Here is a 22,729-nt window from a genome sequence, read left to right as displayed (position 1 = left end):
TTGTTCTGGTGTTGCTCGTGGTTGCGTCGCGTTGAAGTAGGACAACTCGCGGGTTTGTTATCTCATCTGGTTTTTGACGGAGAAATAACGTTTCGAACGTGTGTGACAAAATTTTATGATTGTTATTCGACAACACAATTAAGGGCGTACAAAAAGTTCATATTAATCAAGTGAAGTTACTTCGAAGTACGGGAATGCGGTCTCTTGCGTGTGGCACAACATGAGTACTTTGATGTAAGCATAAGTTAGCGTAAAATTAATGATCCAGCCAGGCGCCACTCACGTTTTGGCACCTGATGTTGCACATCGGTTAGGAGTTATTGCGTAGTTCGATGACCACCCCGCCCACGTTCGGGCTATCATTAATTCGTTGATATTTCAAATCCGACTCTACCCTGTACCTGACGGGTAGGTTTTGCTGATCGGCCATTCCAAAAGTGGCACCTTTCCGGATTGTCAAGTGCTTCCGTTGATCCGAATAATCGTCGGGACTGGAACCACTGCGCGGTACGATACTGGCCGTGTCCTTGTTCGGGCCCACGGGTATCCGGGAACCGAGCGCCTGCTCCTGGCCACGGGTGATGTAAGTGTTGAGATAGTCGCGGGATGCTGAGCGCGACTCACGGCACATATCCCCTTCGTGCAGTGTGCGATACAGCTCAGGGGCACGGTTCTGCAGGTTCCGCAGGAACATCCCTTTCTTGTCGAGTGTGGGCGTTGCCCCCCCACTATCCGGTTCCCCCACGGCATCAATACGGTCACTCTCGTACAGTGGTCCGTTCGTTAAATCGCGCGTGCTTCGACTAATATAGTTGACGATCGACGGGCTTTTGAGCTGCAACGACGATGGATCCTTCTGCTCCTCCAAGTACGAGCTAGACCGATAAAATCCGCTAACCGGTGCATGCTGGTTGCGTTGCAATTTTTCCAGGTAAATTGGACTGGGATCGTTGGTTCCGTTCAGCCCGTGAACGTTGAAAGACTTGCTGCGGTTGAGGGTCTTGTAGGACCGCGCCGGTTTGACCGGACCGGAGGTGGCGAGCACCTGGGACTGGCCTGCCACCGGGCTCGTCGGCGGCAGATTTACCCTATTCACAATCGACACGTTGATCGTGGATGAGTGCAATGGCTTCGAGCCGTGGAGCAGCTTGTTTTGTTGATGGTGGAGATCGTTGCGCGGCAGTGTCTGTGAGCTATGGGTGTGCAATGAGGCGACCGGTCGGCTCAGATACTGCACCTCCGGATGCTCGTAATGGCCACCATGGCTGCTTGTCGGTAGGCGGTTGGTGCTTTTGCTGAATCTACCGAGGTTCGAATGGCGATTGGAGTGTGGCAGATGCTGGAAGACCCTTTGAAGCGGACGGAACGGAAACACACAGGTTAGCAATTGGGCATTCAGAGCTCCGAGCTTCGGAGAAAAAGTGGGGTACTTACCGAGGCTGCGAAGACGTGTAGTGCCGTCCCGGCACTTTAGGTCCCACACCGACGGTGTCAGACATGTCGGTGGCCGTTGCATCACTATACTTGTTCTCTTTGCCGTAGATGCCTGCACCGTAAGGATTCTCACCGAGATAGTACGTTTGTCTAGGCGCAAGACCACTGCCACTCGTGCTATCCACCACTTCCGGCTGGTGCTGTTGCGTCCTGTGCCCGTTCCTTCTGAGCGTGGGTCGGTCCGGTCCATCGGAGAGCGGCAGGTCCGTCGCGACGTGAGCGTCCCGTTGCTGTTCGAGGGTTGGCGGCGGCGAACCACTATTACTGATGTGACCGTCGATCACGTTGTACTGTTGGTAAGTCGTCGATTGGTGCTTGAGCCGCGCTGACCCTTGTCCAACGAGTGATGATACGGGCGACGAAGACCGTTGCGGCTGCTGCTGCTGCTGTTGCTGCAGCTTGGAGCTCTTCATTTTCAGCTTCCGTTCAGCGCTGTTGGAGCGTATCTTGCCCATTAGCTTGCGAAACGACTTTCCTATGGCGGATCCAACGAAGTTCGACTTCGACAGTGCGCTCTGCGGTCTGCTCACAGATCGCTCGCCACCGCCCTGGCCGTGACCATGACTCAGATCCTGAATGCTGCTGAAACGCGTTTTCTGGTAAGGCTTGCGCATCGTCTGCATTACGGGCGGTATTGGAATCGGTGACACCGAGCGACTGCGTGGGCCGTACCCATGAACTATTGCAACCCCTCTAGCCGGCTTTACCTCATACTGTTGCCGGGCATTCGGGGGATATTGCTGCTGTAGGTGTTGTTGCCGAGCCTGGTGCTGCAGTGGCTGGTGCTCCTGGAGCGAGCGATCCTCTCGTGATGCTGCGAACGATTGTGCGAGCTGCTTACGACGCTGCGGAACCTGCGGTCTGCCATCCGGTTGCTCTGGATGGGCGCCGTACGGCTGCCTGGGAGGCCGATCTCGCGGACCATCTCCACCCAGCTCCGTCGCTCGTGGTTCCGTGACGTACGGTGGAGACGTAATGTAGCTGCCCGTCTTGTCTGTCACCACCTGCTCCGGGCTTTCGTGCTTTTTGGTTTCGCGGAACCCTTTACGGTACCCACCACGCCCACCGGCACCGCTACCGAACGGTGTATCTTCACGTGATCCTCGCCGATCGCGGCAGCCAGGAGACGACGATCCTGGCCCACGGTTGGACCAATTCAGCGGTGTGACGGCAGGGTAGAGGCCGGTAGGCTCCCCCTTAATAGCATCCAGCGGGTCCCGTTTGACACCCGCGGAAGCCCTCGGGGCAGAGTAATTCAGGCGATGATCGGGTGTATCAGTGCCCAGCAACGAGCTGGTTCCGTCGTTTGACTTGATCGTCACGTTGAAGTAGGTTTTCTTCGTCGGCTCCACCAGCAGCTCGTCGAGTTCCTCGTGCGAGTCGCGCGACGAGCGTGACTCGCTGCCAAAGTGGCACTCGAGCCACTTGTTCGTTTCGTGCTTACGCGTTTCCTCCTCCATGTCGAAGTCCAGCGGCTTTTTGGTGAGCGCATCGAGTCGATCGTTCGGCCCTGGGCCCGGGCCGCCGGTCGCCGGGAAACCCAGTCCAGCCCCATGTTGGTTGGCTTTGCTGTTCCCCGGGCCGAGTGGTGCCAGTTCCTTCGGGTGGCGACCCAACCGGCGCGCCTTGCGCAACCGATCGGACAGACTGTCCCAGTCCGACAACATGCCCGGTTCACCGGGTACCGTCTGGCCGTCCTTCTCCAGCTGTGTCTGCTCCGCCGCGTACCGCATCTCGTGGCCAATCACTCTACCGTTCTCCAGCAGATCCACATGCTGTTCGTCGCGTTGCTTGTAGTAGCGCTGCGCGGACGACTGCAAAAGATGGGGCAAACTGTCAGTAAGCAACACAAGGCCGAGCAAATCAAAAACACCCATCAATTCCTTTCGAATTTCTCTACCTTCTGTTCGATCAGTCGTTCGTCGTTATGCGTCTGGTCCAAGCTGGGCAGCGGGTACGGCCCCGAGTCCGGCGGCAGCTCGTCGTCGTGCACTTCCTCGTGCTGGCGCGTTTGCTGCTTCTCCGTCACCAGTGTGCCGTCCGGTTTCACCAGCTGCCGGATGTCCGTGTCCTCTCGGTCGATCACTTTCTTCGTCTGGACCGTGTGCTGAACGACCTGCGGCTGGCCGGGCGGGCTGAGCTCCGCGCGTGCCTTCTCCGATAGCAGCAGCTCCCGGATGTCTCCCCCTACCCCACTGCGGACTACACCAAGGTACGCCTGGCAATACAGACGACAGAAAGACAAAGGACCACCACGATTACTGTTGGACGCTCGGTGACGTTGGATTAAGAGTGTCAAATATAAGATTGCCATGGGAATCCCTCTGGCATAACCTCTGGTTCTCTGGCGTTGTGGAAACCGAAACCAATAATAGGTAAGCGTAACCTATGAAGCCTTTGCAAATTAAATTGTAAATTTCCCTCCAATTGCAACAGGTAACATTTTCAACCCAGAGTGTACCCCAGAAACATAAGACGCCCGGGGGGTAATGCTCGTCAGGAGCGGATGAGAACCTTGGCTCACAATTCAATTCAAGAATTCAGCTCTCGCGGTGCTGCTGAAGACGTGCTTGTAAACTAGCTACTCGCGGACGCAAACACAATAGGTTCGCTGCACACACATTACACCTACAATATGGTGCCGAAGAAGATGTACCTATACTGTTACGTAAAAGCTTGCTTGCACTGAACGGAGAGTGCTGTAGCTCCAAGTTGCAAAGTTGAATGTTGGATTGGGTGTGCAGGAATGTAGCGCACCGTGCTCTGCAAGACGCCTTGCGGCGATCCCGATACACCGTGCTTCTTCTTATCGGTCGTTCGTTCCGTTCTTGGGCCATCCAAGCGATGGCGTGCCGTAGGGCGGTATTCTTCCATACCGTAGGATCACGGGGTCCCCACGGTCAGAGAGAGCGCAGAGATCCGCCACCTTGGCAGAGAGGGCTATCCTCCCTGAGTTTTTGTCCGGTATGCTGGTATGCGTTCGGCCAGAATGTGTGTTGTGTTTGTGGTTGATTGTGCGCAGCGCAACTGGATATTAGAGTTCACCGTGTAAAATCGCTGTAACAGTACGCGCAAGCAAGCATTGCAAAGGGGAGAAAGACTCAAGCACACCCACACACACACTTGCACCAAGGGTATACCTGAAACCTGAAAAACGGCTCTGTAAGCTCTGTTTTTTATGTCTGCCCAGACAAGTTGCTATAGCACGGGGGAGTTGCTGCAAAGCGCGGTGGTACTCTCCTCGAAGGGTCTCTTATGGTCGGAGGTTCTGGGCGACGGATCAGAACTCAAGGCGTAGCGTATAACGGCTTGCACTGTGGCTATGTGAACTGCAAACCCCTTACATACCCCATCGTGCGCACGACACCGAGTTTCGTGTCACTGGAAGCGGAACAACGGGAACGGGGCACTCGGCACATTGCAGCGCGACACCTTTCACTACACACCACGCACGCACCGAACCGTTGGCTTTTGCAGTAAAAACAATCGATCGGCCAACTGTCACAACACGACGATGCGCACGATGCTGGTCGCCTTAGGATCCATTTGACGTCGGTTGGATAGGCTGATCTCTGCGTGCTACGGGCTGGGTATTTACACTACGCTCCTATGCTAAGCGTGTTCTGTGTGCATTGTGCGTTGCGGCAACCTGTCTGGAGTCGGCCGCTGACTGCTGACACTCGATGCCCCGACTCCGATCGACTCCGAGAGGAAGAGCCCACAGAGCCGCTTTGTGTGTGCAACGGAGCAACGCGCTCGCGAGCAGGTTGTCGAACGGGTTCGCGCACAAACTAACCCACCTTTCTTGGCTACCGAGCAGCAGCAGCCGAGTGTCTTGTTCGCGGTAGCCCTTGGGCTCGTTCTTTCGGGCTCCTCGAGCGACCCTCGCCCAATCTTGGGTGTCTCTCTCTCTCTTTCTTTCTTTCTATCTCTCTCTCTCTCTCTCTCTCTAGCGCACGAGGCTTTCCAGACTCCAGACGGGCATGTATCCTGGCATGCCATTCTCTTCTCACCGGGCTCCATTGGGTTCGTACGAAGATCATGGCACAGCAATCAGCAGAGAGAAAGGCCATCTCCTCCGATGGAGAGAAAGAGAGCGGGAGAGCGACGAAAAGGAGAGGGAGCATGTGTTCGCTGGCTCGCTTCCACACGAATACGGCCCGCTGCGAAAGCATAAATCCGAGAACAGTGCGGCGGCGATCCAACATCGATCACAGTTCTCCACGCCGCGATCTTCGCCGGCCACGACGCCAGCGGTTTTCCGACATGCTTTCGTAACCCTGAGACCAATTCGTTCGTTTTCTCAGATGCAGAAGAATCTTTTGAATGGAGAGTTGCACCGGGAGAGCAGAGAGAGAGGTCAAGACGGTGAACCGTCTTGCCGTGTTTCATCTGCCGCTAGGCGCAGATGCCATACACCGAGCACCAACTTTTCAGTTCTGAGGAGTCGACATTACAGTAGCCTACATACTTCTAAAATGCTATGGTTACTCCTCAGAAAGTTCAGTTTGTAAAATAGACCAAGACATATCCCAAATCCTCTCCAACCATCCCAACCAAGAACGTAAACTATTAAATTTCATCAAGAACCGGATTATACACCAAATCTGAATCTGAACTTTCAGATAAACTCCAGCCAGCAACAACTTCAAGTACCGACCACAGCAGAGACGAATGAATGAAAAAATAGCAGCAACTTAAAGTCTGGCGTCCGTTCCGCTCACGTTCAAATCGATCAATCGGCATCAAGACTTACTACTGACAGCGTTCGATAACTGTTCGATCGAGCAGATCTCATCCAGTTACCCTATGCAACTGGGCTCTTCCAAGGCGCATGGGATCAGTCGTCCGGTACTCCGGATCAAAACCGACACCGAGAACCAGCCTCAGGCAACGACAGGAAGAGGTTGAAGTCATCGATGCCTAATGTACGGACTATGCAAATGAACCGTTGTATCTCGGTATGGTATGATGTTTGGTACCCCAACAAGGTCCCGGCCGCTCCCGGCATGTGCTGCTGGAGAGTTGTTTTTCATACTGCCGGAAGCTCGTACTGCGCGCGCCCGCCCGCTTCAATCAGAAAGGAAGTGCGCGCAGCTTGCGAGCTACGTGCTTGGCGTGTAAAGTGGTGGTGATGTTGTTCTGCTTACCTCGTCGCTAAAATCACCGAAATGCTGCTGCTCGGCCACCTCGGTGCGCTCGGTGGTGTGTTCGCGCGAAACGGATACCTCCTCCTTGACGTTGCGCAGCAGCCCGTCGGGCAGGGCCGCGACGGTGGTGCCATCGCCGCGCTTCTTTGGTGTGGTAGTTGTGCTGGTGCTTTCGGCTCCCTTCGCGTGTGCTGCCGGCAAGCCGCAATCACGCCCCAGCTCGTCCTGCCGCTCATCGGAAGTGCCCGGTTGCTCCTTCGCTGGATCGCCCAGTGCGCGATGCTGCGCGCGACGGGGGAAGAAAAGGATACGCTTCAGTGGCCCGTCCGGTCCGGCTCCCCGCTACCCCGCTTTTTGCGCGAACTGCCCTACCTCGGTTTGCACCGTCTCCTGTCGGTCGGTGTCTTCCATCGTGTTGGTCGACACGATCGGCCCGGAGTCCTCGATGACTTTGCCATCCTCAAACAGAAGCTGCCGCTTGATGCGGGTCTCCGTTTGCCGCGTGGTGGTCAACTCCGTCTTACGCTTCTTGATGATTTCCTCTGTGCAGAAAAGGCAACAACCAACAAGAGGTCAGAGATCTCTGGGTACTTGCAGAGCGCTGCGCTTCTAATTACCTTCACGGTTGACTGTTTCGACCTCGTCGTCGTCGTCGGGGGCGGCGTTGTTGTCGCCCCCCCTGATTGCTACCTGTGGAAAGTCGTCGGAAATTATTATACGTGTCAGGTAGCTCCAGCCAGCCGAGGGCTGCTGGTGCTGCTGTGGTTGGTTGCAGTCGTTTGTAGCGTCGTTGTTGTTGTTAGCATCGATACGATCGTTTCCCAGATTCGGCCCGGCCCTCCCAGACTGCCGCACCCAGACACGGGACCGTCGGGCGACACCGTCGGGATCGCGATCGGGATCCTGTGTGCGAAGTCTGCTTGGCTGGGCATGGTCCCCACGGTCTCCAGCTGACCAGCTGTGGAAAGAGGCTCTTTCGCGGTGAGGGCGCTCCGGTTGAGTTGGTCCAGGAGGCTGCTGAGACGGAGGACGGTGACGACTTGCTGACTGTGATGGTGGTTTCGGCTGGTGAAGATGGCATGCTGCTGGCAGTACGATCAGTATTATCACCATTCGCGCACCTTCCACTGGCGGTCTGTTCGGTTTCGTTCAACACTCTCTAAAATCACAATCACCCACCCACACACAAGTAACACACGCACGCACAGACAGATAGCCGAATGCCGAAATGTGACTATCGTGACACTCGTGGCTGTTGGTGCCCTCCCGGTGCTGTGGAGTGTAATAAGAAAAAGTGTGCAAACAAATGTGACCCGCAAGGCCGCAATGCGCTGCACGCAGAAGCGGTCACAGAGAAGCGATCAGCTCAAGGCCGCTCTGGTTTCACCCGGGGGGCACATGTAAAGGCAGAAGCAGATCACGCACTTCGAGTTTTCATAACGGCGCCACAATAGGTAGGAACTACCCCGGGCACTACACCTGGACCTGTGCGCCGGACCGGGCCGGGCAGGGACTACCGAACGTGGTGGAGTTGTGGACGCTGGCTGGATGGTCGACACCGTGGTCGCTAATCGCACACTGAACGGTGCCTTACCGTTGGACCGTGTGCGCGGTGCGCGGTGTTTTCCGCTAGCACAACCGCACGCCTAGCACGCCGTGTGTGGGGGTGGGGTGGGCGCTGGGCGGTGAAGAATATACGGCGAGCGCATGGGAAGGGGATGGGCCCCGGTTGGGGCCGGCCTGATCAGAATGGGGTCTCGACACGACGCCACGCTCGGTAGGCAGGCAGAGGCAGAGGCAGAGGCTAGTGCTCAGCTAGCTGCGACTGATGGAAGTCACCCATACCGACTCACACAGTATACCGACCCAGACCGCAGCCACACAGCACCATCTTCCGCCATACCGTTCATTGTCTGGCTCGTTTGTTGTCGCGTATTTTTCTTTGCGTCAGTCGCAGAACGGAGTAGAGTTGGACGTGGACATTTCACTTTCTACCGTCAGGCCACCGCGCGGTTACGGAAGTTTCGGTTCGGTTTGGAGCGTACCAAACAAGTGTCAGCTTGATCAATCCAGGGCCAGGTCCCCAGGACACATGCACTAGAAGTCACAGACCAACCCGGGGATCCTATTTAGAGATGCCGACATGGCGAACGAGAGTGTAGCCGTAGTGGGTATCTGACTCCCTGACGGACGCTACTAGGATCTGGACCGGAATGGGCCCAAGTCTCAAGCCCCCCTACAGAACCGGGGCTGCGTCGTACGCAGACCTACGATCGGTGGCACCTTGCAATCGTTGCCTGGGCCGCTCCTGTCGATCGTGTATCGTGTCTATTCGGATATACACGACCGCAAGAGGCGCACGCCAGGTCGTCCACGTCCACGCCGCCGCCTGGTGGGCGCGCTGTACTGCTCCGTGAGTAGTTACGCGGGTCGATCGAATTCTTAACCAGCCCCTGCTCATCGAACGAGCTCGATGGGGGAGTAAGAAGCAACTAAACGTCTCGCGCTCGCGGCACTCCACATCTTTAGTAGACCGTCGTCGTGTAGTGCAATGCAGTGTACGGTGTACCCCATAGCGTACCTCGCCATCGACATAGACAGGGCAAGAACCGCACACCGGGCGCTCCATCGTGCGCGGCGTTAGAGGTGATAGTGGGGTGGTGGAAGGGTGGGAGGGACGGTACACCAATACACACCCACCGTCGTGTGTCGCGTCACGACGCAGTCACGATCATCGCGAAACCGAACCACCAGTGCACATTGAGGTGAGGTGCATTGAGTGAGTGCTAATCTCTAACAACGGGCGGGTTGCAACCCCCTTCGAGGCCAACGAGGGGCGAGAAAATGTGGGAAAATGTGGTCGATGCGTTTGCCTTGCCGCATACTACTAACCAGTTCGCGGCCGCGGCCCTTCTCGCGCAGCAGCAGAACCGCAATCCCAGAATAGACGAAAAGCTCCCCGTAAAGCACACGGTGGAAGGGTGCTTGGCCCTCGGTGGAGGTGCCCAGCACGGTGGACCGAAAGGCTAACGGCACGTCATCGTCGGTTACACCCTGTGCGAGTTTGTGGAGTTGGTGGAGTTGAGGCACATGTTTGGCGCTGCGCGGCATTCTTGAATCCATTACGCAACTCCGCAACTACCGGTGCGCCCGGCGAGCCGTGCAACTCTCATATACGAGGGCTGATCAAAAAGTTTCGCGACATTTGACGTATATCCGATTTTCAATTTTTTGTGGCGTTAAGTTGCTGCATATGTCAGTGACTAATGGTGAAAAGTTTGACCATTTTGAGTAATCTGTTTTGCTTGGACAAGATTTGGCACTCGGCGATTTTTATCTCTTCCAAAAAATGAATGGAAAAGGAATCTTTGTTGAACTCTGTGTAAAAACGAAATAAAGAGCTCGGGCGCAATCGAAATGTTGACTGTGGCTTGGGGCGAAGCTATTATGAGCCAAAGCAGCGCTTAGCAGCGGTGGTTAAAAATTTTCTTAGGGGGGGGCCGAGAAGATGTGAACGTCGAAAAGCCAAGTCAGGTCAAATTTGAACAATTTTGCTGACAGCTTTCTTCGATTGCAGGATCGAGGTGCATCATGAGTTGTTGCCCAAAGATAGTACAGTCAATAAAAAATATTTCCTACAAGTTATGCTCACGCGGATTTGTGGGAAACCCAAAATTGGCCGTCGCGCTCCTGCTCACACGTCGTGGTTTTTGCGCGAATTTTTGGCCAAAAGAACACACTACTAATGCCAAAGCGAGCGAGTTCTCTAGATCTGGCCACCTGTGACTTTTTCTGACACGCGAAACTGAAGGAGACCATGAAAGGACGTCGGTACGATACGATTTAGGAGCCAAAGATGGCATCGCTGATGAGGCAATTGTTGTCCAAGCAAAACAGGTGTCAAAAATTGACTGATTACTCAAAATTGCCGAAAAATTTAAACGTCGCGAAATTTTTTGATCAGCCCTCGTATGCACACAGAATGCGTGGCGGCGATCGGGCACGTCCCAGAGCCTGAGTTGTGGATCTGGATGAAGCGGCGTACGGCGTTCGGATTCTGCCGCCAAGACTCGTGGCTCGCCTGGCGTCATGTGTACTATTATATAGGTTGCTTTCGAGTAGCCGGGATCGAGCGCCTAGATCTATGCAGTTGTCAGTCTCCAAGATCGGGAAACGATCGTAAGTAGCTCGCCCTCGTCGTGTGGGCATTCGTCAACGCAATACCAATCTATACGTACCTGGTGCTTGGTGCCGGTCGTTCCCTGGGTCGCTTCATCATGTCGCTGTTCACTTGGGAGCATCTCACCATGCGTAGCTGTGGCTTCGGGTGCCACACACTAAACTTGCGGCTGAAGCTGCGGATGAAAACAAAGCGGAGTATATACTATATGTGTTGTAGTCATCGCTGGTGAAGGTCGTCTGATGGCACGCTCGGCATTCCAGAACACCCCCGACCCAACGGGGCAGACACCCAATGTCGTCGCCAGCATAGGCGAATTGGCGAAATTGGTTTCATTTTACGGCAGAGGACATCGAAAGGACATTCGTTGGGACACTATAGTTTGTCTGGTGGTAGTGTTTTTATTCTAGCCCACAATGGCGCCCAATAAAGCCACGAACGCCTCCCCACATCATAAAGCGAGCGATTGATGCCCTCCGTCCGACTCAGGTCAGGTTTGTGGAAGTAAACCGCCAAACGGCAGCTCAACTGTGACGAACCTCGCGGCCAAGCTGGTGAAATTGGTGGCGGCGCTGGACCTGAGGCGGAGGAGAAAAACAAAAACACAACACATTGGCGGCTGGCGGCGGCGGCAGCGGCGAAGAGCGATGCGCTCACGCAACGCAAGAATAAGGAAGCAGCAACCATTCACCCCACCGACGGGGCAATTCCGACGCGCGTACGCATCGTTCAAACGGTGGCAAGGTTAAACCACCCACCCCGATTACGTGTCCCACCCACTGCCGTAACACCCCCATGGTCGGTGCTGGGCACTACGTGGACTAAAGCTTCGCTAGCCTCACCTGTTTCGGCATGGCTTGGCCCAACTCCAACTTACTGTCAAACATCAGTACCAAGTGGCCAACCGGATCTCCGTGGCAAAGTAGTGTCCATTCGTTTTTGTTGGGGACAGTTTTTGAATTTCGGACCTATCAGACCGACTCTGTGTCATTATATTCCGTCGATTGTTAGATTGCAGGACGTCGAAAGCAAACGCACCTCGGCCAGTTTATTTATTTATTAGTTTACTCAGGGGAGAGCCTCGTATGAAGGTACCAGCTTCAAGTTCTGCACACTCAAGTCATGGCCGCGATTCAAATTGACGCCCTTCGCCCAGGAACCGACTAATCCGTAGGAGACAGGCAGATCGACGAGCTACGAGCCACATATACTAGGGTATTTATTATGTTTTGAGCCAAACTTTTTTTGTTACATTGGTACACTCTTCATGTGAATGAATGTGAAGTTTCATTTCAATCGGTGACTTAATGTTTTTTAACAATGCATTTATTGTCGACATGTCACAGTATTTTTTACAATCGAAAAAATCAAGTATCGTGCAGTGATTTCATTTTTATTTTTGGAAGGTAGGAAGGCAAAGGAAATTTATGGACGAATGTTGAAAGTGTATAAGGACTATTCACCTTTAATTAGGGGGTTTGAAGGGGGGGTTCTGAGTTTAAACGTGGTCGACGATTCAAAACGATTCAAGATGATTTATGTCAGAAACGTTATCGTATTGGAAAATTGTCGAATCACTGAAAGAGATTTAGTATAAGGCCTAGCCATCTCATTGAGCAGTATAATCAATATTTTGACTGAAGAATTGGATTTCAGAAACCTCTGTGTAAAATGGGTGCAGCTCCGAAATTAGTTCGTGTCCAGAAATCGCCCAAATAGGTGTAAGCATCAGTTTTTTGGGATGCGAATGGAATTTTGCTAACGGATTACTGGTAAAACTGGTAAAGCAATAAATTTAGAATATTGTTGTAAGTTTTTAGCATCCACCCTGTCATAAGAGCATTTTGAAAATGGCGAATCCATGAATTAAAGTTCAAATTGATGCACCGTATAACGGTATTAATTAGAATTGGCCCCTAGCGACTTCCATCTGTTTCCAGACAAGAAAAAAACAAACATGCGTGGAAAGCGTTATTCATCAAATGATGACGTCATAGCGCGGAAGCGTATTTTGAAGACCTTCCAGAACCTCACTTCTGGGGCGGAATTTTTAAATTGGAGTCTCGTTGGAGCAAGCGTATTGATATTCAGGGAGACCATACTGAATGATAACGTGTGTTTCCGATCATAAAATTGTGTTGACTCATTTCGAACGCCATAGAGTAGGCTACGTCATCGTCGCGTACCTGGGGGAGGGTTTTAATTGACTTCGCATTGAGCTTAGAGCTTGCGCAGGGATATTGGTCCCGATCGAATAACCTTAACTGCAACTTGCAGCGACTTCTTCATCACGACGGAGATCTTGGGAGGGCGACGGCGGGTAAATCACCGCCGATGCAGCTGCGATGCGGTGTGGCCGGGAATGGAATGTGAGCTATTTCCTGGTGGCAAAACGCCTACACAACACCCCCCACCCACCCACAGGTCTCGGTAGAGTCGTTTAGCAGCGCTAGTGTACGCAGCGCACATTAATCGCGCACAATCCGACCGTCAGCGGTCAGCGCTGGAAAGCCACCGAGGGGTGTCGGATGGAATGGGGTTGGCGTGGCGTGGGGGGGGGGGGGGGAAGGGGGTTGAATTACTTATTGCCCACTAAATAGAGCAACGGAGCAACGGAAGTCCTTGGGCCGGGGTCGGGCCTTAGATAGTGCGCGTCGCGTCGCGGTCAGCGCTGGCGTGCGGTCAGCGAGCGGTGCCATCCTATTATGGTTGTCAATTCAACTCGGTATGGTGGGTCGAGAGGGAGGGTAAATCATTTGTAATGCTGATGATTAATGCATGAGCGTGTGTGAGTGAGGTGGCAATGGTTAGTGCCGCCGACGACGACGACGAAGAAACAGTAAACATTCTAATAGTTGAATCCGTCACGAATTCAATTTTGTTCGTGATGCTTTCCATTTTCAATCAATGTCCCAGCGTCGTCGGTGGCTCGTCCGAGGGATCATCTATCTGCGGGCTGCGCACACCGATTTAGCAGAATTTTAAGCAAAAGACGTCAGTTTGAGCCGTCAGAACTTGAGCGCGCCGTTACGGTCCGTTCTAATAATAATACTCATACAAAAGAATGTCTCGGTGGGCTACAAAGTTCTAGAGGTGCCTTCGACTCATTTCATTATTATTATTGTCACAATCAATGATAATAATAATGCTATTATTATTAAGACTCACTACCCAGACAAGGGATAAGTGCTCGGTATAAGCATACGTGAGGGTAGTGTATGTAGCCCTCGGCGATGCACCTGCCTTGAGCCTCCCCCTTCCTGCTGGGTGCTAAGCGCTGAACCGTACCATTAGCGCCAGCATAACCAATCACCCAGGCACCCACCCGACCCACAAGGGTTCGTGAGGCTCTTTATGGTGCTTCTGTTACGGTGTTATGTCATGCGAGAGTTGTACAGGGCGGTCCACCTTCAGTGTGATCCGAAGGATTCCGGATTGGAATCAAATGTCGTGCATGTTTTCGGTTTCAAAATTTCGCCAAAGCCAACCTTTTTCCGGCCGTAGATGCAGACCCGCAAAAAAAAGAAAAGCGACGCGAACAGTCACTCGTTAATGTGGGTGTGGATTGGCTTCTCTTGCACGCGGCGACGTAATACGAAAATTCTTCGCTTTGTTGCCTGCCTACTAGCCTAGCCATTTCGTATCACATCAAACGTGGCTTCCTAAATATTTCCAGTTTCCAGACCGTGGTAGTGACAAGCAATCGGTCGGTTCAGAAATCCAAACTCCCTCTGCACTGGATCACCCTATGGAACCGTGCCGTGCTGTACTGGCGCTGCCAGTCGTCTATTGCTTCAAGGTCAAGGTCGTAGCCGTGGTAGGCCGCGGTCGTAGTGCAGAGAGCCAGCAAGAGAGTCAGGCCGAGGAACTGTTGCGGCTCGGGAAGTGCCCGATCACGACACCGATGGCCCACGCCCACGCAGACCGAAAACCGGTGCGGAATGCGTGCGTGTCCCTTTGCCATAAGCTTGCAGGCACTCTTGGTTCCGCTTCAAGGTTACGCGTCGACACGTCTGCTGTCTTTGACGCCAGCACTGCGCCGAATAGCAAATATCTATTTCAGAGGCGACTCGGAACACCTCGGAAACCCTCCGTGGAGGTGACTTAACGCATCGACCCCGGTATCGTATCTTCTTACCGATTCGCGCTCGCGTGCAGGAGATCCTTGCAGAAGCCACCACCTGGTTGGTGGCCGGGTCGATTAGAGCCTCGTCTTGAAGTTGATTGGAGAGCGAGTTGATCGCACGCACGCACGCACTACACACTATTACGCGATTTGGGTTTGGTTTGTGTGCTTTTCTGCTGTGGTGCCTTCGGTGTCACCTCCACACATCACGAACTTCTCCCAAGCCAAAGTGGGACAGGTGTGAGCGGAAGTCGATACACTCTAGTAGAAAGCCACCACGACACCGCACATCACAACATCGAGTCACTAGGAATCCTAGTCACGAGCCACTAGAAAACGGATGCGGATGCCCCGGGTGCCCTCGTAAATCTGTGGGCCACAGAGTCCGTCAAGTCCGCCGAGGCGCTCTGCGTCTGTCTATCCGAAATCCTCAACCGATCCGCTGAACACGAGGCGTGAAATAATATCGCAAGCACCACCGTTGCGATCGTCTATCCGCGATTCTGATAGTACCTCTAGAGTGTGTGTGCGTGTGTATGTGTGTGTGTGTGTGTGTGTGTGTACAGTTGCGCAAGAAGCTTGGGGGCTGCTTGAGCTTGACCATGAGTGGGCCCAGCCAGCCGCGGTGCGCCGTAAGCCAAATCCGCGCAAAGGTCGTGTGGCGTGCGTAGGACTTCTTTGATAGGAAAAAATGGAAAGAATGAGATACAACTGACAACTACTATGGCACTATGGCACTGGTGACGATGACGACGTCGAAGACGCGAAACGAATGGAGCGCGCGCGCGCGCCCGTCGATGACCAATCGCGGACACAGGTCGGTCCGGTCCTCCGGTCCGGGAGACCGGAGACAGCGCACGAGTGGACAAATATGGCGCGTTGTTAGCAGGCGGCGGCTGCCTCCGTCTGTTTGTGTGCTGTTGCTGTTTGATTTGCTTAGCCGAGCTTGTCGCCGTAGGTTTGCCCTAATATAGCACGCACTGCGCAAGGAGAACCTGTATTCGACGCAGACCTGTTCCGGAGAGCGTTTGCCGTCATCCGTCCGTCCCGCGTCAACCGCTGCACATTGCGCAACAACCCGGGAGTGTCCGGAACTTTTGAGCAGCCCTTCTATACACACATACGCACGCACGCACACGCAAACACGTTTGAGTATCGGTGACTGAGCCGAAGCGAGAGCATATCTCACGCGTTAGCTTCATGTAGAGCCAGTTAGCTACCCGAGTGTGGAGGATATCCGTGGAAGAGTCCACCATCAGCTGTGTGATCGTGTACCTGGCTGCTTACTGTGTCAAGTCTGCGCACTGCGCGCATGCTAATGGGACCAGCGCCACGCGGTAACTGTGCGCCCAGGTTTCGGCCAGCGATCGCGAACGCGTCATAAACGCGCGCGACGCGACACAAGTGCAGTGGGCCGTGGGCCGTGCACCGGCCTGAGCACATGTTTACTTACGGCAACCTCCCGCCCCCTCCCCACCCTCCCGTTATGAAAGGCTTACGTAGAGTACAGCATACCACACCGTCGAGGCTCACCCACGGTAACGGCAACGAGGAAGCGCTCACAGCTAACGCTAAATGTGTAACAACGAGCGTATTGGGCTAACAAAACCAAGGACAAAAAACATGGAGTTCCCCGAAACGAGCGCAGGGCCCTCGGAGGGGGCCTTCGATTCGAGACCCGATTCGATGGCGTATGTCGGATCGTCCGCGTGGATCGTCCACTTCCGCTGCTTGGACCGTTACGTGGTCCATCGAGTGTTAGGTGGACCTATGGAACTATGTTAATTGCTTGACTTTTAAAAACGTCAAACATTAGAATTGGAAACATTTTTTTCAATACTAATTCATAGTAATGAACTTATGTTAGCACTTTCGACCAAACTAGTCACAACTGACGAATCGCACCGTAGGAGCAGGTAATCGGTATTTTAAAGGAACATACACGAAAGCAACGTGGACACAACATTTACTAAGAAAACATGAAAGTAAAAACATCACGACACTGATCAAGGAACATACTAAAGTCAAGAAGCGACGAGTAATTGTTATACGTACGACAAGGGGGGCAAGCAAAGGGTTATTTTATGTCCTGTGAGGGGCGACCGCGTATCAATTCTGCGTTCCAAAGTGGATCGGGCAGGGCAGGAGCAGAAAAGTTTAGTCGAGTAAGGAGTGTTGGCGAGACGATGCGTGAAGTGTTCGAGTGATAGAAGCCCAAGTACAGGGTGAGCAAATTAGCTTTTACTTTTTTGCATTTGGTTATAACAAAAAAATGGCTGAATATTTTTCAATGCTAGAACTTTTATTTGAAAGGTTGATTCTTAACATTGTTTTTCACCAAAACAATTTTGGTCAAATGTTCACCACGATTGGCTTGGCAGTAGCTCATTCGGTCGACCTATTTTTGAGAATATTTTCGATTGTATCTAGTCGTATTTCAGCAACGTGAATTTGGGTCTTGACGTTGTATGTTCGCATAACTGGTATGTTCGCATAACATAAATATCGATTGTGGCTGTCGCTGTATGACACGTAGCGCCGTCCTGTTGAAGCTTAATGCAGTCCATGTTTTCAGCATCAGTTTTGCTGAAGAACCAATCAGCCAAAATCCGCATCCAACAGTCACTCGTTTTGGGTGTATTGGTTTCTCTTGCACGATATGTGGATTTTCCGAACCACAATACTGCTTTATAATAAAGCCACCGAGGTGAGCTTCAATGAACGAGTGCTTCTGACGAATAAGTTGACGACCTACCATTTTGGAAATATTTTTCCCAACATTTCTAAATTTTTTGCAACCAAAATTGTATTTTATACATAAATGCGATGCATTAACCTTCCAAATAAAAGATCAACCATCGACAAATATTCAGCCGTTTTTTATTTATAACCAAATGAAAAAATGCACGTTAATGTGCTCCCCATGTAGTCTAACTTACCCTCACCAGCGCGTTTTCTAATTTGGAAACCGATCAGAAACGTACCACCCAAGTACAACAACAGTGATCCTTGTGAACTTGCGATGTATGGCCTCAATACAATCAATCTAGCATTGATTATACGGATGCCAACACATACACTACACAAGCGAACTCGAGGTTCGGCCGAACAAGAGAACACTACATAGCTTTAAGATACATCACGTCATGAAACTTGAAACTCATACGAATGACAAAACCAAGCATTCTGTAAGCACAGCTTTGTGTCCTTATATCACACCTAAGTCACGGATAACATCTACACGCGCAAACATGATCGGGGCCTTTTTCTTTGAAAATGTTAGTACATTGCACTTACAGATATTCAGGGACATGTTATTGCAAGCACACCATGTTATTGCAAGCAATGAACAAAGCGATCAAGCAAAAATTTGTACGCCATTTTATGAGCTTGGTAGTTATGGTCGCTTGGAAACCCCAAACAAATCGTGCAAGAGAAGCCAATGCACACCATTCAGATGACTGTTTGATGCCTGTGATTTTGGGGTCTGGCGGTCCCATCCGCTGCCCAAGCGTTGGCTGATGTTGGTTGGCTCCGGCGAAATTGCGAAGCAGAAAACTTGGACGACATTTGGATTGCGCGACGGTACCATACGAGGGCTGATAAATTTTTTCGGCGACATTTGAATTTCCATGGGCTATGATTATCCGATTTTTTTTTGTGGCGTTAGGCTGCTACACATGTCAGTGACTTATGGTGAAAATTTCGGCCATTTTGAGTAATCAGTCAATTTTTGTCAGCTGTTTTGCTTGGACAAGATTTGGTCCATCGTCGATTTTGGTGTACTTCAAAAGTAATTGACCACGAAGAGGTAATTTAAGTTTTGGAAACAGGAAAAAGTCACAGGGGGCCAGATGTGGGTAATAAGGTATCGGTAGGCATAATTTGTGGGCCAAAAATTATCTTCACCATAAGCCACAGACAACATTTCCAATGCGTCCGCGCTCTTAATTTAATTTTTCACACCGAATTTGATAAAGATTCCTGTTTCTATCCATTTTTTGGGGCAGAGAAAAATCTACGATGTGCCAAGACACGTGCACAGTAAAACCGCTGTCAAAAATTGAACGATTACAAAAACTGGCCCAACATTTCACCATAAGTCACTGACATGTGTAGCAACCTAACGCCACAAAAAATCGGATTTACGTAGCCCGCGGAAATTCAAATGTCGCGAAACTTTTTGATCAGCCCTCGTACAGTGACAGCCACCATCGCCATATTAACGCGCCCCATTTTCGGAACCGGATCACCCTATATATGACCGGATGCACTAGCAGCCCGCTGACAGGTAGGTATACGCACCTCTAGTTCTCAGTCGGGGGACTCGGGGGATCAGGGGTCAGCAAACAGGATGTACGACAAAGCTACCTTACAAGGCTTTATTTTTGCAATCGCTTACAGGTTCACTCGGGGCTCGGGCCTCGGTCTCGGCCTGGTGGGCGGTTTGGCAACGCACGCGCGCGCGTCGTAGCGTCGTCCGAAGTGCAAAAGTGCCGTGAATAAATAGAGGGTCGATTGAATTACATTTATTTCCTTCCACACGATTCCACGCAGGGTGGAAGCCTGGGGGGTCCTACAGGGTCCCTGGTTGCCTTATCAGCAACCACCCAACCCCTGGTGGTGGGTGAAGGTGTTGCGCCGGCGGTGTTGGTGTTGAACGCTGCGTCCCGTAGGCTTCACACACTATCTCTCCCGCTCTCTCTCTTTCTCTCTCGCTTCTCTCTCGCTTCTCTCGCGCTTCTCTCTCTCTCTCTCGTCGATCGGGATCTCGTCGGAGCATTGGATAATCTTAACACGCTACGGAACATATAGTTACTTCCACGTTACGTCCACGTTCTTATCATCAGATAAAGACAGCTGGGGGTGGGCAGGGGTTCATGTGATCTGGTAGGGTGGATGGGGGAGGGGGAAGCGGTGTATAGTGTGCCGGTACTAGGTAGTAATGGGGAAGCGCTAGTACAATGATGCACACACAGTTCTGATATAGGGAAAGAGTCGAGACCATTCTGGAGTGATCAGAGAAGGATTTGACGTGCCCTGACTGCCTAAGTCCTGACACAATGTTGAAGCGCCATTCTCATCGCATCGCATCCCTTTAGGCTGCCCAGCCTTCAGCCTCGTCTGGGCTTTGGGCCAACAGGGAACCGAATCTGGCCGGTCCGAGCGGCAATCACGCCGGCGTAGGCTGTTGGGCTGGATGGCTGGATAGCTGGATGGGGGGTTACTGGAGGGTTACTAGGAGGCGTATGTGTGTATGTGTGTGTGTGTGGATGTGTGTGTACTGCTACTAGCTAGTGAACTGATAAAGTTGCGAGGGGGGCGCTGGCTTTTTATAACTCCATTCCCTTTTCGGCGTCAGCTCGCATTCTCTCCCGCAGCTGGCTCACACTGTCTTCGATCCGAACGATCAGACGGATTTTCTGGACGAAAGAAAATGAAGAGTAGAGTAGAGATGTAGAACAATGGCAGGGGGGCCCCATGGGTGGTGTAACGGGAGCCACTTACGTTCGCACGGTCTCCGGGTGTTTTTCTCCACAACCAGATCATGTAGCCAGGGATGCACAGCATCGACGAGAGGGCCGTGAACCAGCCGAACGCGTGGGCCCAGAACGGGTACGAGTAGCCGAGGTACTTGATCGGGGTCCACTGCACGATGTTGAAGAAGAATACACCCTGCGTAAGAAAAGGGGAGAAACGGAACACAAAAACACACACAGATACGTTTTGAGACACCGTTCGCTATATAACACTCCTAGCTACAACATCAACAGAGTGAGTGCTACAAAGGGTGATCAACAACAGCACGCGGTCTACGCGGTTGCGGAAGCATAATGCGTAATGCGCAAGCATTACGGAACCTCCCCCCAACTCACGCAATCGCACACACAAACACACACACACACACACACACACACACTGTTGTTCACAATCAACGCGATCATCCTGTAGCCGGCTCCTTCTTGGCGACTCCTCGGTGCGCCATTGCCTGCTGTCGGAAGAGAAAATAAAAAAAACATCGAAAGAGGACAGCGTTGCGACGTAGGATCGATATCCTGATGCCTGCGCTGCCACGTTCGTCTACTACCACAGCCTTCTATTTACAATCCGTTAGGTTGCTAGTCGGTGCCTTGCAGACTTCAATACAGATTGGTTGTTTGTTGAACAGTTGTTTCATTCGGTGGATTCCTGGGGCTGGGTTTTTGTTTTTCGCTGTTGATCTGATGCTGGTAGGTATCCTGGGAGCCACACACAAACACCCACACAATTACATATTGCAATGGCAAAACGGAACAGCGGTGCCTCGTTGAAGCTTTTGGGGGTTGAAAGATTCTCGCGTCACTATCAGCCCTTCGCAGGAACTCCTGGTCAACGGGGCAGCTAGCTATACACAGTGGCCAAGCTTGTTTTATCACTGCTCCCAGCGGACGAGGGAACAACCTCATCGGGGTCTGCCATCGGGACGACTGACTCGATCTGCGCACCGTGAAAACCGACGACGGTGTTGCGCTCTCCGCGTTGTGGCGCACTGGGCGCGCATTTCTATTAAATTACACTTCCCTTCAGGCGTTCAGGCCCCCCCGAATCTCCTAATGCAGCAGGAAGCATGCAATTGCTGGTGAAATGGTGCTTAAAATGCGCTTAACAAGTTAGTGTGGCACAATCGCAATTGTGCCGCTCACAGACACACAAAGATTGTTGATCCGCGTCCAGCCGACGGTTTCTGCTAGCTAGGCGTGGCCTGCCCTACTGGTCAATTGACCACTTCCTGCTTAGCTTAGCGACAGACGTTACGACCCTGATAATTCACTTCCGAAGCGTCGAATCCAGTCAGCGTGTAGATTGGGCCCGTACCAGGTTGCTGGTGGCACTGCTCGGGAACGGGAACGGAAACGGAACCTGGAATTGTTGGAGTTTAACTGAACCACAGCACAACAGCACGCACGCATACCGGGTTCGGCATCCTACAGTGACTGATATTTGTTTTAGCGATCGACGCGGGCTGAACAATCGACATGTTCGGCGAGTTGCAGCGTTGCAGGCGCAATGGAACGGATGCGAATCGAGCAGCGAGCTGGTTGCTGGTGGCTGATGTTTTTTTCCGTTAACTGTGTGCATGAGTGTTCATGAATTATATAACAACGTCGAAACAAAGCGCTATGCAAGGCTGCACCCACAACTGCACATCGCAGAGAATTCTACGTAGCGGTTTTTAATATTGCGAAAACAATAATGAGGAAACTATAAACCGAAATTACGTGATGAAGGAGGGTAAAGATGATTCCACAGGCAGGAAGCGATGTATTTCGGCCGGTTGTCATTTGTTGGCAAAGTTGCTCTCTTCATTAAAAAACACCCGAATTATCCAAATGGTGGACAGCGTGAATAAAAAGGCGAAAACATACCTTACTTGAAGGAAATGCACTGTGGGTAGAAGGCTGTCATAAACCAACTTTAAAAAGTGAGGATTTTAGTTATATTTTCCTAAAATAGATATGTTGTGCTATGACCAATCTGAAATTTTTGTCTTCCATGTTGCGTAGATTCCGAGAATTCATCTGTCAAAATCGAAAGAGTGATAGAAATGGATCTTTAAAACTAACTTTCATCAGCTACTTTAACGCGATCGCACAGTTCTGCAATGGTAATGTATCTATATTATACGTCATTAGAAATGTAAAAAAAGCTTTTTCTTTCATATGAATAATCAAGTGTTTACGTTTGTCATTGCTAGTACATTTTTATCGGGAATTAGTGTAGAAAACTACGAAAAAATAC

The 22,729-nt window shown here is 51.9% G+C and overlaps 2 protein-coding genes across 3 annotated transcripts; both read right to left on the bottom strand.

Annotated features, from left to right (window-relative positions):
- Positions 1–116: 116 nt before the first annotated feature.
- LOC131214011 (uncharacterized) lies at positions 117–15,287 on the bottom strand. Of its 2 annotated transcripts, none has more exons than XM_058208312.1 (8): positions 14,963–15,287; positions 10,883–10,999; positions 7,262–7,334; positions 7,017–7,186; positions 6,645–6,926; positions 3,395–3,712; positions 1,435–3,308; positions 117–1,349 (listed from the first exon to the last, which is right to left on the bottom strand). In XM_058208312.1, the coding sequence occupies exons 2-8, from the start codon at positions 10,943–10,945 to the stop codon at positions 311–313; spliced, it is 3,819 nt and encodes a 1,272-aa protein (XP_058064295.1). In that variant the 5' UTR covers positions 10,946–10,999; positions 14,963–15,287; the 3' UTR covers positions 117–310. The 2 variants fall into 2 exon arrangements, with proteins under 2 accessions (XP_058064295.1, XP_058064296.1); XM_058208313.1 differs by having other exon boundaries at positions 1,103–1,339.
- Positions 15,288–19,360: 4,073 nt separating this feature from the next.
- LOC131213732 (sodium- and chloride-dependent GABA transporter 1-like) lies at positions 19,361–21,914 on the bottom strand. The gene is made up of 4 exons (XM_058207847.1): positions 21,903–21,914; positions 21,741–21,821; positions 20,459–20,692; positions 19,361–20,373 (listed from the first exon to the last, which is right to left on the bottom strand). Exons 1-4 carry the CDS (start codon positions 21,912–21,914, stop codon positions 20,284–20,286), a joined length of 417 nt encoding a protein of 138 aa, XP_058063830.1. The 3' UTR covers positions 19,361–20,283.
- Positions 21,915–22,729: the final 815 nt, after the last annotated feature.

Source organism: Anopheles bellator, chromosome X, assembly GCF_943735745.2.
Source record: "Anopheles bellator chromosome X, idAnoBellAS_SP24_06.2, whole genome shotgun sequence".
NCBI lineage: Eukaryota > Metazoa > Arthropoda > Insecta > Diptera > Culicidae > Anopheles > Anopheles bellator.
The sequence above is the reverse complement of the archived record's forward strand: the minus strand, read 5'-3'. Positions and strand labels throughout refer to the sequence as shown.